Source organism: Maniola jurtina, chromosome 25 (assembly GCF_905333055.1).
Source record: "Maniola jurtina chromosome 25, ilManJurt1.1, whole genome shotgun sequence".
NCBI classification, from domain to species: domain Eukaryota; kingdom Metazoa; phylum Arthropoda; class Insecta; order Lepidoptera; family Nymphalidae; genus Maniola; species Maniola jurtina.
In genome coordinates this window covers 5,342,553-5,362,089 of record NC_060053.1, presented here as the reverse complement: position 1 = coordinate 5,362,089, position 19,537 = coordinate 5,342,553, and the positions used below count along the sequence as shown (strand labels likewise).

The following is a 19,537-nucleotide window of genomic DNA, read 5'->3' as shown; positions in this document are numbered from 1 at the left end:
TTACATACACTGACATATAGTAACATGTTTAAATTATGTTGACATTCACATGTTCGTTTTTTAACACATCCATTGAGTGTCGTGTGGTCCATACTCTATTTAGTAGAGACGGGTAACATTGGTATAATAATGGGGCTTTGAAAGAAGTCATTTCATAAATAGGTTTTGCGTATGTTAGTTTTTATAGAATTAGGTATTACCAAAGGTAACTAAACAATTAAATCAACATGTTTTAAAGGAACTTGAAATAAAAATGAATAATAATAATAAATTATATTAAATCTTATTAATTAGTACCTAACTAACTACTAATGGACTCAGGACTACACGCACAGGTTCCTACTGGTTTCAAATATTTTTGAACGTAGCTTTGTGAGCTTGGGAAACATTCGCCAAGAGATGAATGAGGAAAATGGAAATCGCTGCAAATCACTCTTTGTTCATTCACTTTAAAAATTCATTCAATTTCCTCTTGAACTGCTCTCGGGCTCTCGGGCTTTGGTGACGTACCTATTGGTGGTAAGTTTACTTTTCGCATATTTTTATTTTGAAATTTAACTCGCACACTCTTTAGTAATAAAAGAAAATTTACGGTTATACTAGTTTTCACCTTATCCATCGTAGAGTTTTCTTAGAAATACCAGTTTTTAGCTGGTAAACTAAGTTATATTTCCATCTGTTTTTTTTTACTTGACGACTCTGACAAGTGGTCACGTGATAACAACAAAAATACTTCCGTAGCTCTAAACTTTTTCTAATAGTAATTAACGTAATTAACAGTTAATTTTTTTTTTAATTAAAAAAATGCAAAGGTATTTGCACAAAGCTGCTTATGTAGAGTTTGTGCATTTTATAATATATTTTTAAACTTAAAAGTGCGTCGCGCTATTTTAATTAAAAATTTGTTTTATGCATCGGTTCCCAAACTTTTTAATCCCCGTAAGTCAACGCCCGTGTAATATTTTTAAGCTCGCTGACCTCTGACCTCTTTCACCTCAACCTTATTTATTTCGTCTGGGACTGGTTTTTAATTTTAATGGCTAAGGGCACGGTTTGCGAAAGGAATTTTGTAAATTCATAATTTTCACAGCTGTAAGTCACAAACACTACGTAATGTGAATGTGTGTTTGTTTGTTGGTTTGTCCTTCAATCACACCACAACGGATTGAATTGATTTTATGCATGGACATACTTTAAGACATAGGCTATTAATAATTATCATCCCGGAAATTCAAAAAGTTCCTGCCGTATTTTTACAACTCTAAATCCACGCGATTCAAGTCGCGGGCATCAGCTAGTTCAATATAAACTGGTGACCTGCCAAATAAAAATTTCAAAGCCTTGAACCTTAGCCTAGAAAAATAAAATTGGCAATTGCTGTTTTTCTTGTAGAGGAATATCTACTGTAAGACGCGATCTTATAAGATCTTTCAATGATTTAACAAGTGACCTCTTGTAATATAAAGATGAATCGCTTGTAAGCTTTATCCTTTGTCTTAAACTCTGCAGCCTGTTGCATTTATTTATTATGTTGCTTAACATTCTCATTTATTGTTAGTTACTATTGACATTTTACTGTTATTTTCGTATTATTAACATTAATGGTACAGATTCTCATTAAACTGTTTAATTTTCCGGGACTTGACGGAGCAATGCTATAAACAACTCGTGTGTATGAAATATTTTGGTATTTAATTGAAGAGTCGTAAAGCACGATTTGGATTGCAAAGCATAAATGTGCAGATGTAAATACTTACTTATACGTAGGTGCTTTGTAATATTCTTTATTTCGGGCGTTCACTTCAACGCGTTTTACCACATGAGCTAAGATGTATTGGTTTGACGTCACAACTCACAGACAAGTTCTATTGGAATTAGGTACTTCATCAATTTCGCCTTCCATATTTTCATGTTGCGCTAATACCTATAAGATCTTGTCTTGTGGTGCAGCCATACTAATGATCACTTTGAATGAGAAACCTAGGAGAGGCTAGTACGGAAGCTATGATGATTACATTGCGAAAATCGCAATTATAATTGGCTGGCCAATAGCAATAAAATAAGAGAGTAGCAGTCTCTGAAATTCCGAAAATTGTAGAAAGCTTACATCTATTACTAAATAACTAATAGAATCATTTCATCATAATAGAGCTAACACTGAGTCATATCCTTTAACGAAATTTTCCTGATAAGAACGTAACCTATTTACCTACATGCTTTGTTCTACTTTCAACTACATGGTTTTGTGGGGAAATGCCCCATTACTCAATTAAGGAAGTATTGGTCTATGTATATAATTTCGTATTACAAGATGAAACATTTATCACCGGTAAAACAATCATTAACTTTACACTATAGCAGCTGCCAATGTTTATTTATAGGAGCCTCTCAATATTTTCCTTAAAATTTCTGTAAGTAGTTTATTTCTGTTCTCATGTTATTTTCAAGCACTAGATGGCTGTTAATGTACCCATAACCTACTTAATGTTTTTCATTCATTTGGGTTTTATATGAAATCTTTGCAAATGTATATACATATTTTTGTAACTAAATACATTATTTCTTAGTGAATTATTGATTCTATCAAATTGAAGTTATTGTTGAAGTAGGCAAACGATTCAATCGCTAGTATTTTTTATTCAATGACTAATTAATTATTTCGTCGCTTTTAACAGGATTTTTTAGCTTTTTCCGTTTCTTTTTCTACACTTTTCAATTTGTAACGACAATATTGATCATCCGTAAGAGTTGACTATAACCTATAAGGGTTCCTTTATTACGGAACCCTAAACCCCTATCAATTTGCTTGTTTAACAGTGTGAACTGGGTCATTGTGTATCATACCACTCCCATTAAAGACCTTGCCTTAATTACAGAAAACACTGACGTCAACTAGGAGCACTGCCTAAGTTAACAAATTCGCTTTATACATGCAAAAATTCTGATGTTTTAACCCCCGACCCAAAAAGAGGGGTGTTATAAGTTTGACGTGTGTATCTGTGTATCTGTCTGTGGCATCGTAGCTCCTAAACTAATGAACGGATTTTAATTTAGTTTTTTTTGTTTGAAAGGTGGCTTGATCGAGAGTGTTCTTAGCTATAATTCAAGAAAATCGGTTCAGCCGTTTGAAAGTTATCAGCTCTTTTCTGGTTACTGTAACCTTCACTTGTCGGGGGTGTTATAAATTTTTAATTTACACTTGTATTTATTTATAAACAGTGATAAGGTGAACAGGACGGTCACCTAATGTCACGATCTAATCATGTTTATTCATTTGTAATTTTTGAAAATATTTTCGGAAACAAAAACTGCAATTGCGTAAAATCCCTATGTAAAAAAAATAATTGTTGGATAATAATCGTTGTTGTGCCTTTATGGTAATAGGTGGCACTTAGAGGTCGCACGCTGCGCCCATGGGAGTGGTCCCTTTAATCTATTTATTGTAATTGACGACACTCCTTGTTTATTTATTTATAAACAGTTTTGTACATGCCCTACTTAGGTACCTACATAGCAGAAGAAAAAGCATTAACCTGCCCGAATATATTTTGCCAAAACCTTTACCGATTTCTTCAGTTTCTAGGTATTACGACTTTTTCTGGCAGTAACTTATTAACTTTCAAACTCCTATTTTACCTCCTTAGGGGTTGAATTTTCCAAAAAACTTTCTTAATGCTGGTCTACGTTATAATAGCCATCTGCATACCAAACAGCCCAATCCATCTAGTAGTCAGAGCTGTGCGTTGCTAAATCAGTCGGTTATCTTTTACTTTTATCATAATATTTAGATTACACAGGATGCATTTGCAAGGGATTGCAACATGAAGTTTACGACTAAATACAAAGTTTGGCTGCGTTTCAATTCATTCTATTGAATAGGAATCGAATTGGACCATCAGATATTTGTTAACAATAACGTTCACCCACCTAAACTTTCAATGATACAAATGATATAATTAAGTAGATATTAGGTACATATATTCATGGTGACATTCAACATGAAGAAAGTAGACACCTATTATCAGAAAAATCAACTTTCTAAAATTGAGTAGCTAAAGCAAATCAAAAAGAGGTCGAAAAATGTATGAAACTTTATCCAACTATAATTATTACGCTCTTCACTAAAATGCTTGCAGCGTTTTCTAACAATGATTAACATTGATTAATCGTAAAATGCATACAATACATTTGGCCTTCAATCGACAATTTATATACCTATTCGAACTAGGTATGTTAAGGTTGGGAGATAAGATTGATTGTTACGAAGCACTATTATGAGTGCACTCTAAGGATTCAGAATTCAATTTCCTCATGCTTGCAGGCATTTACCTGTCTATTTTGTGAAGCGAACTATTGTTATTTATGTAATAGACTAGAAGCCAATTGAGTGATCGAATTACAGAATAGGTACTTATCTGTAGTAAATCAACCTAGTGTCAGTTTTACGCTTAGTTGTACTACAAGATTACAACTAAATAGATGTGCATCGTATCTAATTAAACACCTAGCTTATCGTTTTATCGAATTCAGTTTGATAAATAGGTAATTACTATAATATTTATTTTGTTATATCCAATTTAGTATGTGCGTGTTCTTCTGCAAAACTCAGATCATTTTACTCCATCTACTTATATCAAGTGTTTTAAGATTAGCCATTTCGATGAAGCTATACAATCCAAAATTTAAAAATTCTCACGGTCACGACTCACGACTACTTTTGATACTGCCAAATTAAAATAACTGATTCATACTATATATCTACACTTTTATTTCAACAATAATGTGGAAAGCATTCTACGTCACGAGTGACTCAATAACGAATCTCAATCTTTGTTTCAGTTCATATAAACAAACACGCTGCACGCCGCGGTTATTTCGAGTGGAGTGAGTGAACTGTGTTATAGTGTCTTCGAACTGAAAACATGTCTTTTTACTATCCGAAAAACTTTCGGGCGAACGGCTGGGGGTGGCATAGAAGCGCAAATGCCGCGTCAGCAGTGAGGGGGTTCTTGTCCAAGGAAAGAGGGGGTGAAGGCAGCTCGGAGCCTCTGATTGGCAACGGCAGTTTGTACCCTAGCCTTCCTTCGGAAGATGATTCTTTCTTTTCCGGGGTTAAATTGTACCCGGCTCTACCTGCCGAGGAGTATGAAAGTGGTGCTGTTGAAGAAGTGGTTGAAGAGGCTTGCGCTGCTGTGAATGTTAATTTGGAGGTATGTTATTTTCATGATATTATATTATTTAAATTATCTTATCAAACTAGTCTTGCTTTTGACAGCGCATATTAACTAGCGTCATGCTGGTTAAACAACATGGACTCAGGTCGGTAACTGGATGACTTGGAGGTTTTTACGTATCGATCGTGGCTCTGTTTATAATCAGTCATCACCAATTACTTACATCTGATGATAATTGCAAAAAAGTTGGAATCTCGTTCTCTTAGTCGAGTCAAAGAAATCAAGGATTTTACTTTGGCTGCTAAGTATTTAAAACTCCAAAGTATAAATAAAATTAAGTATTTATCGTTACATTTAAGTTCATGGTTGGAGGCGATTTAAATTCACACGATCATTTTCCGTATAATAAACCTTCAAGGCAAACAAAATGCGTGACGGAGAAGTGTGCAACCTCCTCCTCTAAGTTGTAAAACAAGGAATTCTTCTTATTTTTGAAGTGTCATCTCCTACCGGAGGTTGGCATGCAATGGGACTGTCTGCACCTTCTTGCTGCGCGGAAAAGAGATCGAGTACTCTTTCCGTAAATTCTTGAGCCACGATGTTCTTCTTCGGCCAGGTGGTCTATTTTAATGAGCTGAAGGAGGTCATATTAGCTATTTCTCATAATTTGGCCGAAATACTCCAATTTCCGCTCTTTTACGGTCTTCGGGATTTCAAGATCTGTACTAAGCCTTTGTACTGTATACGTGTCTTCCTTAAATAATTTGTAATCTCGCATCGCTGTTATGTGCGCCCAAGTCTTTAATTCACCGTATAAACAATGAATTTATGATATCATCTTTATAATCTTCATAGCAAAGTACGTACCTACTTATTACATTTTGATGAATAATCAGGGCTTTTGACCTAATCCGTGTAACCACACGGATTAGGTCCACATGGACAGATGTGTGGAACCCCACATTAGACACTGATTCATGATATGACGTAGATATACCTACATAGCTTCAAATTTTGGAGCTACGCAAGCTAGTAGGTGAAACTGGTTTAGATTGTCAGCTACCATAAAATTGAGGAAATTCGCACGAGTTTCCTAATGGAGAAACCAATTTTTTTGCTTTGTTGAATTTGCGTGTTCTTGAACTTGAGCCAATTCAAAATTTGGACGGAAATATTGATAATATAGACTCTGGGGTTTGGTGTTTGATTTGTGTTTCGTACATTGATCCAGGTCTTCAACTAACTTAAAATAATTTACCGTACTTAGGTAGGAATGTTCTGAAAAACTCGACGTTAAGTTTTAAATTCATAAAAATGTTATGTTATGATAAAACTTATAGCTAAGTAGCCTAATTTTTTAACCCAACAAGTCAACCCTCATTAGAATGATTTTTAGAAGCTGGATGTATTCCTGCGCTGAACGTTGAATTAGTTTGTGCAAAAAATAAGCCAGCCCAAGGTCCACAAAGGAGACGATTTGTCGTAAGATTTACGTGACCCTAGGGTCTGAAGGAGCTTGATAAACTCGTAGTATTCTAGAATAATGCGCAGTAACTGTACCTACAACAAAAAGGTAGAGGAATTCATGAAATTCGATTCTAATAACCTGAAAGGGGAAATACATACGTCTGTGGTTGATGTAAATATATCTCCCATGCCATGTGTTCCCTTGGGTCGACATTTTTAGCCTATGACGTTGCTTTCCCTTTACATACCTCTAGGTAGACGTTTCCGACGAATATTTACTTTGTGAACTAGTAGCTATTTAAAACCGCTTTCGTCCACACGTCATTTCATTACTCCTGAATCTGCAAAATTTCCTAAATATCCTTTCTAAGCGGTTCTTTTCTTCACAACAAAACAAAACAAAAAACAAAAGTTTTAGCTACAAAATTATATTACCTAAGCTAAGCTAATTGTATAACTCCAAAACTCTACACACTTTTTAGAGTCAAGTAGGTACCTACACAAAATGTTTTGAAAAAATATTAGAGAAACCCTGCATTTTTAAATTTTGTTTTATTATGTTAATGCTAATCAGGACGCGGCACAGGAAAGCCAGCAAGGAGAGGTAAGAAACTTTCTTTTCCGTTGAAAAATATCTTACGAAAATGAAAAACTCTTGTTGATTTAGAAAATACAAGAATATACCTCCAATACCTACGGTCTATGAAACAGATTTTTATTAAAAGAACCAACCTCTCATATAAAAACAAAGGCCACTTGAAATCTTTTAATAACTTCATGCCCTGAACAATTACCTCGACCGTGTGATATTCAACGAGTTTTTTAAGGCCACCAACAAAAACCACCGTGACCCGTCGGCCGTATGACGCCGGCCTTATATGATCTTATTTAAAATATTACACATGATTCGGTGATCTTATTTTGCGATCAATTATGCGCTCTTTATTGAAAACAACTTTCTAAGAAGGCCCAAGCCCGAATGTAGAGAAAGCACCTTTGCTTGTTGCGCTTGTTGTGCGTTTTGTGTTGTGTGCGAAAACATAATGATATATCAAGCAAATTTACATAAAGCGTTTTACCTACTACCTAGCATCATAGGACTTCGGAGGTAGGTATCATACATTACCTTTGCAATACCTATTTAGTTATTAATTTAAGGGTAAGGTACCTATGTTATGTAGGTATTAATAGTCTTCTAGGTTGCGTAGGGGCTTACCACTGGGACTCGCTCATTTATTTATATCCACTTCATACACTTCATAGACTGATTTATGTAGGAAATGCGTTTTACGAGACTTAAGTTGAATATGATGTAAAAAAAGTTAAAAAAAAAAGGTAGTCGGTCATGAAAACTAAAATTAATAGGTCATGGAAAAAGTTTGGGAAACGCTGACCTAGTGTTTAATTAGGGTGTTGCCGCATTTAACACCGAATTAAAAATCAAATATTAATTTGATTTTGGTTTAAGTACCTAGTTACTTTTTTTATTTTATTTTATCATCATTAATAAAAGATTCAAAATAAAAATAATCTTTACGAAGAGAATCATTTCAAAAAAGTTTCAAAACACGAGATAGATAAAATCTAAATCAATGAACGAATGAAGTCTTACGCTGGTCTTACGTCATTCGTGGGTTGGCAAGAATCTCAGCTTATAATCCTACCGCGTTCAGTGAACCAATGATTTCTCATTCCATCTTGTAGCTTGCCGCTTGCAGTGCACTAAGAAGCGTTGTTTTCTAATTAGCCGTATTATACGTTGTCAATTTTCGTGAGAGATTTTTGGGTACGGTTGTGTTGTTGATTTATCTGTTAATTTTCAGTAAAAATACGCGTTATTTTTGTCAAAATATGTGGTAAATATTGTGGCTATATATATTTTGTGCTGTGTGATATATGTGCAAGTGACGAAATGAGATTTATCCTGAATAGTTACAGGTATTTTGAACACGTATTTTAGACGGTGTGACCTCATATATTTTGATCTGTTGAGATTTTATTGCGGTAATAATAAGTGGTTATAACACCGTAAAGAACCTTGAATTATCGTGCGTGTAGTGTAGATAACCTTTCATATGAGTAACTATCTATTGTAGAATGAACTAGTTTGTATAATGACCTACAAAAATGTATCACACATTCTTACTCTATAAATTTCTTGACTCCACCCATGCATTATCTGGTGACTAGTTAAATTTAGAACACAATGTAGTTTTCTTAGCAGTACAGAACCCACAGTCCTACTAATTAAATAGGATTTTTTTTCTCATTAATTCCTGCCCAATCCTGGGCACCTATAACTATTCAGAGCTATGTGCATTTTAAGTAATTAAATATCACTTGCTTTTATACTGAAGGAAAACCAGCATGCCTGAGCGTTCTACATAATGTTCTCAAAAGTCTGTGAAGTCTGCCAATCCCCACTTGGCTAGCCTGGTAGGCTATGGCGAAAACCCTTCTCACTCTGAGAGGTGACCAGTGCTCAGTAGTGAGCCGGCGATGGGGTGATTATGATGATGATAGTAAAATGTATTATAGGTCTAATTAATGTATTGCTATCCCTAGATTAGATTAATGGATTAGACTAGATTTAGGTTGAAATCTAAAGAGCGCACTTTAACTTTGCTTAGACTTAAGTTTCAGTTAAAACAAGACAAATATATGCCAGCGGTATAACACTGTCTTGTTTTAACTGTGTATTAAGTCTGAGCAAAGTCAAAGTGTGCTGCCTTAAACCAGTCAATTTAGTTTAGTTTAGTTATTGTGTACAAAAGAATTAGTCAGTGTACAGTAAGATAATGTATGTACCTGTTAGCACATAATAGGCAAATATGTAAAAAATTGCTGTGGATCAATTAACACACTGCCAGCTACTAGCATCTATGATGTCATTTACTCAATAATATAGTTATCTGCTTCCCACAGCATCAGTTCAGTGTTCAGTGGTGTAGTGTAACTTGTACTCAGTAACTTTTTTGTAGAAAATGTTCCTAAGTATTGAAATTAACAAATGCCTCAAGTTTAGAATAAAAAATCCAGGCCTCAAGCAATTTTCCTTTATTCTTTAGTATGTGTTTAATATAATATAATAGATTCAGAAGTTGTCAGATACAGTATATTTCTTACAGGAATAAAGTACATAAGGTGAAAAGGCTGTGTTGTCATCAAATTAAGTACTTAAATAAAAATAAGAAGTTTTAGCTCTAAGCAAAGCTGTAAATTACCTACACCAAGTTTTAAATATGTGGAAATCCCTACAAGAGACCTATGTCTAGAAGTGGTAATCTATTCATTGACTGATGATGATGATGATAATGATGAAATTTTACATAAAACTGCATTTAACTAACACAAGTCCTTAAAGGAAGAGGAAAATAAAATGTGATTAGTGACTACATGCAATTAACTGGCTAGTGTAATTGTATAAATAAGTGAATCATGTTACATTACTTACTCAGTTATAGTATTACAAATTACTACCCGTTTTACAAGATTATTGGTATTGTAATCACTATTTAAAGAATATATTTGCTTTTAATAGCTAAACATAATTGTGTTAATTTTTTATAATTATATTATTGGATAAATAGAGTAAAATCAAAGTTTATTTATCTATTTCATGTAAAACAGCTAGTGGGGCTTATGCTATGTCTATTATTCTACCACAAATCTGTGATACTGTTATCATTGAGAAATTAATTCTGGTTTATCACACTGGACCATTATTTTATATCACACAGCACAAAAAAATGCCACACTAAAAATAAATCTTACCCTCCTTTCTCCAGTCAACCCCAAAAATGTCATAGCAGAGTGAGATAGACTATAAGTGTAGTGTACTAGTGTGAGTGAGACATGGCGGGGCAAAATGGCGGCGCGGATTTTGGCGCCCTTTTGCAGGGCGCCGGCCGGCAGCTTGTTAGCCAAGGGGGGCAAGCGTTGCTCAACTATGGCGCCCAGGCGATCGGAAATATTATAAACGAAGTATTCCAGAAGAAAGAGGCTGAGCATAAGCGGTTTCTGCCCAGCATTAAGAACTACAAAGTGGTGAGTATGCTTAGATTAGTGTAGTATATCTACTAGTGTGAGTGTGATGTGGCGTGGCAAAATGGCGGTGTAGATTTAGATGCCATTTTGCAAGGCGCTGGGTGCCACTTATTAACCAAGGGGTCCAAGCGTTGTTAAACTGTGTTGTCCATGCGATCGGGATTATTATAAACAAAGTATTCCAGAAGAAAGAGGCTGAGCATTAGCGATTTCTGCCCAGCATTAAGAACTATAAAGTGGTGAGTATGCTAAGATTAGTGTGGTGTACTCGTGTGAGTGAGATATGGCGGAGTGGATTTAGACGCCTTTTGCAAGGCACCGGGTGCCACTTATTAACCAGTTGGTCTAAGCGTTGTTTAACTATGGCGCCCAGTTGAATATTCCTGAAAGATATATAGGAAACGGGTTGAGTATAAGCAGTTTCTGCTGAGCATTAAGAACTATAAAATGGTGATTATGCTTAGATTAGTGTAGTATACTATGTTAGTGAGTCATTCTGGGCGGATTTTGGCGCCCTTTTACAAGGCGCCAGTCAACAGGTTATTAACCAGAGGAGGCACATAAAGTTATCCAAAAAACTTGTCTCCTCCACTCTGTATGCATCAGTCCTTATTCTTTATAACTAGATCTTATAGTGAAAGGGTTTCTAACAGACAGAGTAAGGTATCACCTAAGTTTGCAACATATTGTCTCATTAAAAGTCCCTAATTTTATGTTTTTTCCATGTCTTCCGATTTTGTAGCTGGATTATCAGGTGGGTACAAACATTAAATACAATCACTGGGTCCTTATTACACTTATTTCAATTAAGTATGAAGGAATCACCGAATGATTAATCAGACTGTTGTTCCTATATAATTTATGAATTCGGCATATTATGACCTCAACTTAAACACCAAACGGTATTCGATGAGTAAACTCGAGTAACCTTAAATAAATAAATAATAAACCCACATCCCACACGGTTTATTAGCTGAAATATTAAGTAGTTAAACTTCTATTGAACGCGAGATAATTTAAATTTGATTAGTTGTAACAACAAAATAGATTTGCTTCCTCTTTCCTAATTCGAACAGCTAGGATATGGAACGCCCTTCTTGCGTCAGTTATCCCTTCCACCTATAATATGGATACCTTCAAGTTAAGAGTGAATAGGCAACTTCTAGGCAAGCGCGCTCCATCTTAGGCTGCATCATCACTTGCTAGCAGGTCTGATTGCAGCCAAGCGCTAGTCTATATAATTTAAAAAAAAAAAAGATTTTTAACAAAGTATGTGTAGGGTCATAATCGTCTCGAAACTCATAGGTAACTGTCCTACCTATACGAAACTAAAAATGTTGCTGCTCTTTTTCCGCTCAAAGGATAATCACTTAACACCAGGTGACCCGCTTGCTCGTTTGCTCGCTATTTTTTTATAAAAGGAATATTAAAAAAATAAAATCAACTTTCCGGTACAAATAAAAAAAAAAAAAACAGAAAGAGTTCGCGCAGCTGAGGAATAAAAAATTATAACACCAGAGAACCAAGCATTCTTTGTCACGATGCAACAGCGTCACGTACGTGCAATTATATGCTAATTGTAAACATTACGTGTTATTACGTGTTACGTGTTACGTGTTTTGTATCATCTATTGGTTATGGTAAAATATGCGTTCAATGCGCGGTACTAGATGACTCATCACTCGGCCTCTAGGCAATTTACTGAGATGTACATCAAATTATACCAAACATAACACTAAATTCAACTGTCGTAAATAATTAGAACTTCCAGGCCGTCGTTCTTAGATGCATTTGATAGAATTTCTCTTCGGATTCCTTATTTACTATAGGATTTTTTAAAGATATAGTAAATCTTATATGTAATAGTAAAATATTCGATGAAATTATGGGTGTGATTCATAATTCGGCCTATAATATGTAGTTGCTGAGGCAATTCACTGAGATAGATCAAAGAGTACAAAATGTTTATTTACTTAACATTCCTCGGATAGTGATACCAAGTTAGTAGAATTTTTCTAATGCAACTCTGAACAACGCGATGTTGAACGGCGTTTTCCGTTCAACATAGACGTAGCTACGATCAACGTACAACGGCATTCAGAATGCCGTTTGGCGTTAGACGATTTTAACCCCAATTCAATTGGCATTAGACGTTAACCGTTCAAGAGTTTAACGCGTTGATTATGGCGTTTTTGGGCATTGACGTAGCCGCATAAAGATTCTTTAGTCAACCTAATTCCTGAATTATCTACTATTCATGTCGTTGCGCAGTACTGCATGGACTGCAATACATAAGTACTTATAGAAGTTTATTTCAAGCAACAAAGACTCATATAAATACTGTTTTTTATGACTAAAGATATTCCTCGAAACTGCACTTCCTAGTTCCGTTCCGTTAACTTGGGTTTCAATTTCATTGATGGAGACTATTATGATGAGGACATAATCCTTCAAGCGACCTTGGCTCAACAATTCCAGTAGGTAATTGGCCAATTGGGAACTCTGAAAGATTACTCACGTTTTATATTATGCTTAGTAACAATGTAGGTATAGTACGCGACAGGTCGAGATGGCAATCGGGGTGGGGACGCCCCGCACAGTGCACACCCGTACATACAACGCGCTAACCGGTGCGGGATAGCGCGGGTGACGTGCGGGTCTGTGGGGCGTCCTCCCGCCTCGTACCCAGTGGCGTGCAGCTCATAGAGGCATAGAAGTACTGCCTACCCAGTTGTAATAAATCAACACTTATTTTCCATTATGACCTGCCAGAAAACAAGTTCATACCTTAATGCCTTTAAACCCTGTGCACGCCACTACTCATACCCCGATTGTCATGTCAACATGTCGCGTACTATATGTTGCGTATGATAAATATTAGGCTATGGGGGACGTGAAATCAAGGAAAACTAGATTCATATGCTAGCGTCAAATGTAGGAACATTTGACCTCTGCCAGTGACGTCGAAACCTCGACACGTATCTTGTTACGAGTTCTCTAACTGTCATCGTCATCATCATCTAAAGCCTGTTGTAGTCCACTGCTGGACTAAACCCTCTTCTTTTGCACGCCATTACTTACTTTAACGGCGATGAAAAACATCTTAAAGAAACTTGCATACCTGAGAGTTCTCCATAATGTTCTCAAAGGTGTGTGAAGTCTGTCAATCCGCACTTGACCAAAAGCGTGGCGGACTATTTTTTTTTAATAATAAAATAACGAGCAAACGAGCAGGCGTGTCACCTGATGTTAAGTGATTAACCATCATCCATGAACTTTTGCAGCATCAAAGACTACCTAACATCAGAGATTACCGCCGATGCGTTGCCGGCCTTTCAGGAATTTGTTCGTCTGCCCCTTGAATAACCCCATGTTGTAATCTAGTGGGAACACCGCCGATGAGAGTTGATTGACACAGTTTGCATGGCCAACCTCTTCTCATACTGAGAGGAGACCCGTACGTTGTAGTGAGCCGCGTGGTTGATCATGATGATGATTAAACAAGTGTAAACTAAAAATTTATAACAGCCCCGACAAGTGAAGGTTACAGTAACTAGAAAAGAGCTGATAACTTTCAAACGTCTGAACCGATTTTCTTGGATTATAGCTAAGAACACTCTCGATCAAGCCACCTTTCAAACAAAAAAAAACTAAATTAAAATCGGTTCATTAGTTTAAGCGCTACGGTGCCACAGACAGATACACAGATAAACAGACACACAGATACACACGTCAAACTTATAACACCCCTCTTTTTGGGTCGGGGGTTAAAAAAACTAAATTCAATCTAAATGATTGATCTTCCAACATAATGTTTATCTTGGCATCGTAACTACGTTTAGTTGAGTATGCCAACTGGTGATCTTACGATTTAAACAAGATAACAACCAGATGGTCTATAAAATACTAACCCTGACTTTTTTATAAAGTACTTGTTGGTTAAAAGCTAAATAATATTTTCTTTACGAGCTACCATTGAAATTGAAGTATGGGTCCTTTCTGGTCAAAACCCTGGACCTGGTTGAGTTTATTATGGGCTTCTTCACTGACCAAGCTCGAGTCTGAAACCCTCTTATCTTTATGTTCACGAAAAAAATGGTCACTACAGTAAAAAAACCGGCCAAGTGCGAGTCAAACTCGCGCACCGAGGGTTCCGTACCCGGGTATTTTTCTGACATTTTGCGATAAATAAAAACTTATGCATAAAAACCTGTTCTATAAGGTACAGGTAAATCCCCTGTCATGTGATACCCCACTTGGTATAGTTATCTTTACTTTGAAAATTGAAAATACTGATTATTTATTTATTCACGAATATATTTTAACGACAGACGGATGGACAGGGAGACAACAAAGTGAGCCTATAAGGTTTCCGTTTTTTCTTTTGAGGAACGGACCCCTAAAGAGTTCAGCTTAGGAAATGATCTTTCCTATACCTATTAGCAAAAGTCTACCAGTGTTGACCTGCAGCTCGCTCCAGCAATGCGCGGGACTTTAATTACTTGTATGCATGGCATAATCTTGTATGTATATCAAATCTTTGAAAAGAGCAACCGCCGAGTTTCTTGCTGGTTCTTCTCGCTAGGAAAGGCATTCCGAACCATTGGTAGATGCTCTTGACGATTCAAAAGTACTTGTAAAAGTCTAATTGAATAAGCATATTTTGAATTTTGAGTGTGGAAACATTCGTTCTAGTTACCACATCCTACTGGCAAGAAAGTACCGCCAAGTAGTTTCATATTCCTATACCTTTTTATTTTAACTCCAATGCACGTCTCAGTAGGGAGTCCAGTAGACGAGACGTCGAGACCTAAACTAGGAAGGGGTCCATTGTCTAGACAGTTAACGACCTTTTACCCTATGTCATTGCTGTATTGATTTTGTTAGACACTTCTATAACCGCCATCTTTAATTATAAAAACTTAAATTAAATATGGTTCTGTGGAACAAACGTAACTTACTTACTGTAAAACTTCGATTAATTTTTTTGGCTTTATTTCTTACTAGAGGATGCCCGAGACTTCGTCCGCATGGATTTAGGTTTTTAAAGATCCCGTGGGAACTGTTTGATTTTCCGGGATAAAAAATAACCTATGTCCGTCCCCGGGATATAAGCTAACCCTGTACCCGTCAGAATCGGTTAAACTGTTGGGCCGTGAAAAGGTAGCAGACAGACAGACACACTTTCGTATTTATAATATTAGTGTGGATGAAGGAAGGTCTTATATTATACTAGCTGATGCCCGCGACTTCGTTCCCGTGGATATAGGTTTTTAAAAATCCCGTGGGAACTCATTATTTTACCGGAATAAAAAGTAGCCTGTGTTAATCCAAGGTATAATCTATCTCCATTCCTTTCAGTCAAATCCGTCCAGAAGTTTTTGTATGAAAGAACAAACATCCATCCATACATCAATACATACAAACTTTTGCGTTTATAATATTAGTAGGATACTATAGCATGGGTCGTGGTAGCCTAGTGATTGAGACGTTCGCCTTCTATTCTGAAGGTCGGGGCTTCGATCCCAGGCATGCACCTTTAATTTTCGGGAAAAAAATTAAATATCACTTGCTTTAACGGTGAAGGAAAACACCTTGAGACAACGTACATGTCTAAGAGTTCTCCATAATGTTCTCAAAGTGAAGAAGTCTGCCAATCTGCACTTGGCGTGACTAGCCAAACTCTTCCGTTCTCAGTAGTGAGTCGGCGATAGAATGATCATGAGGATATTACTTAAACCAAAGACATAGAAGTTGTTTAGTAACTTCTTATTTCTGAGCTAAATGCATTATACGATTAAAAAAAAAACCCTAAACAAGTTCAAGGTGACAGTGCGTAAAGAATTTACACAAACATAAAAGATCAAACGTGTGGGCGATGCGGTAAAGTTGATACCCATACAAGTTTTAAATCCCGCTGTAGGTAGTTTATCCATAAATAGAAACATTTTGCCATAGCAGCTCTTCGGTTTTTACTGACTTTATTATAGCGGAATCCCGCCTTTTCTTGGACGAAATAAGACCAAACGTCTCGATTTTAAAAAAGATTGAAAGTAATGTAATGCGTAACTTCATTTTAGAGTATTTGCTTCTTTTTCTTACCTATGTCATAAGAAAAGGACAGACAAACCTTATTTGATTTAGAACTGTCACACCTCGTGACTTTAGGCGCTAGTCGTGAACCAATTGTTTGTAGAGCACACTAAAATTGAGTCTTTAAAATACATTTTCCGTCCTACTTTAGCAATATTAAAAGGAAAAGGATGCAGATACTCTAAATTTAGTTTAGAGAAAAATATCAGAATCAACGCCTTGTCTACCTAAAGATGCGGCTAACATTGTCTGTGGATATTATCCTTTATCTTTTAAGTATTTAATTAAAAGTAAACCATAATAATATATTTTGGTTATTAAAATTAAATTAAATTAAGATAAATTTAGTTGTTGTAATGGTATGATCTATACTAAGCTTTTGACTCAACTAGAATATAATAGGACAATAGAGCCTCGATAGCTCAACCGGTAAAGGAGTGGACTGAAAACCGAAAGGTCGACGGTTCAAACCCCGCCCGTTGCACTATTGTCGTACCTACTCCTAGCACAAGCCTGACGCTTAGTTGGGGAGGAAAGGGGAATATTAGTCATTTAACATGGCTAATATTCTTTAAAAAAAAAAAAAACTAGGTCCCTTTACATTCACATTGAAACTGATTAATCCTTTAACCATTAACAACTCTCTTAGTAGTTGTTAGTACCATTAATGGCTCTGTTGGCACTAATTATTTTTACGGGACCATCGATGTATTACTTAAAGTGGGCACAGAGGTGTAATTTTAAAACCACACCTAGCAATGACATGGCGTTCCGCAGGGGAATACCTTGGGGCCATACTTGTTCCTTCGTCTTGATGCTATGCTTTAAATTTTACCATACTATTAATCCTAGTAAAACAATTTATAGGGAGTTTCGTGAACAAGATATTTTATTTGGTAGGATTGATCCTTAGGCCCCAGAGAAGGATTTTAGAAGTGGAGCCATCCAGATTTTTTATGTAAATTTTGGGTTGGGGAGAGCTCTCAGTCTGATCTTGATACAACACCAGTTAAGCTACTAAGCCAAGTTTGGTATCATTTTCGAATAATTAGGGATATGGAATTATATTGGCATTTGGCACCATCCAGAACAAAGAAAACCAGTAAAATGACTAAATATTTTTTAATTTGAAATACTGTGCTTTTCAATATTATGGTCCTTATTCAATTGGATTCTTAACTGTATGAAAAATCTTTTATAGGTAAACAATTATTTACACAAACATTATATCAATTTTTTGGGCCAAAATTTAGTATATACTTTTCCCAATATTGGGTAAAATTTAGTAAATAATTTAGTAAGTAATTTATAATATATTTAGTATGTAATTTACAAAGTAAATAATTTATCGCCAACGTACTAATAACGTAATCGTAACTATGCACCATCAGCTATGCTAGCTTTTTGTATATTACAAGCTTAATAAGCACTATTCGCCAGGGAAATAGGAGTGAAGTTTTTATCTACATAAAAGCACCATACGTTAACATTTAATTTATTAGAGTCCATTATCACCATTTTGTCCTGCCAGTCAATAGTTTCCTGTTATTGTGGTTGGACACACGAAATGGTCCTGAAAGTTTGAGAAAAAACTGCCCAACAAATTACTTTTAATGTGTGTTTAATGAAACGTGTCTAGATTCTAAAACAAAACAATTTTTCCCTAAATATTTACTAAAAATCGTTATTAAAAGGGCTTAGACTGTTAAAGTGATGATAAGAGAACCAAATCATTGAAAAATGTGATATTATCATACTTTATACCGAAATACTAGAGCTTAAAAAAAAAGCTTAGTTCCCCTTAAAAGTAAATACTTGGATTAAATCTTTATGACGAAAAATCGTCAACATTAAAACTATTGAAAATATTTCGCAAATATTTCGCAAAGTTATATTTTTCTAACAGCTTCGATAATGCAATGTGCACTTAACTTTGAGCCAATATAAGTGAGATAACAAAATAACAATTTAAACCAAATTTAAACAATTTAAAAACAATAACGTTTTCCTCTTTTAATAAATCTGGAGAACAAAGCTTACAAATACTTTAATCACCACTCTAAATATAGTGTTTTATTGGAAAATCGATATAGGACTATCAAGGACGTGAAAAATAGGTTTTAGTACAATATGTGACACTGACCGGTCCTCACTTTAAACTGCTGCTGTTTGCCTTTAAACTGATAATCACAGCCCTTGTACCCAAAACTCATAATAACAGGTACTAAATCGGCCCTTGGGCCATTAATTCTAGGTTATACTAATTACCCAATTTAAATTAAATGTAAAGTAAAACAAAGAATCAGTTCATCTAATAGATTCAACGCGTGTGCTCGACATGTTAGAAATACAGGAAAGTGAGTTCATAAAACTGTTCAAAGAAGATTCCAAGCGCGTAACCACTGGTTTCACAAGCCCTGTTACCATAGTTAACGCTGTTGAGAGTTGGAAAAGAAAATCCGTTACCATCCTATCCCCGAAATCTGGTCGGATACTGAAACAAGATAAAAGCAAAGTAGATGCCAAAGAAAATGGAAATCCAGGCTTCTTTACAAGACTGCTCACGGACTTTCGTAAGGCGAAAGTTTCTGATTTCGAATATCAGCAGTCAAATGTTAGAAGATATAGTTCTTATAAACCGTTTTGGGCTACTAAAGTTGTTCAACCGTTAGAAACATCTAATGTAGACAATGGAGCGACTAAGAAAACTGTAGCTGTGGTAGAAAAAGGTCAAGTGATTAATAAAAAAGCTAACA

At 35.6% G+C, this 19,537-nt stretch overlaps 1 protein-coding gene across 6 annotated transcripts in view; it reads left to right on the top strand.

Annotated features, from left to right (window-relative positions):
- The first annotated feature begins 395 nt into the window (after positions 1-395).
- Positions 396-19,537, top strand: part of LOC123878161 (calpain-B-like) — a 44,968-nt gene continuing 25,826 nt past the window's right edge. For 3 of the 6 annotated variants that reach the window (XM_045925263.1, XM_045925258.1, XM_045925259.1), the window contains exons 1-4: positions 396-519; positions 4,840-5,210; positions 7,216-7,245; positions 11,431-11,442. In XM_045925263.1, the coding sequence (XP_045781219.1) occupies positions 4,923-5,210; positions 7,216-7,245; positions 11,431-11,442 (330 nt within the window). In that variant the 5' untranslated portion in view covers positions 396-519; positions 4,840-4,922. Of the gene's footprint in view, positions 520-4,839; positions 5,211-7,215; positions 7,246-8,359; positions 8,580-10,429; positions 10,689-11,430; positions 11,443-19,537 lie in introns of those variants that run through there. The other 3 variants (XM_045925264.1, XM_045925262.1, XM_045925260.1) reach the window with 2 other exon arrangements.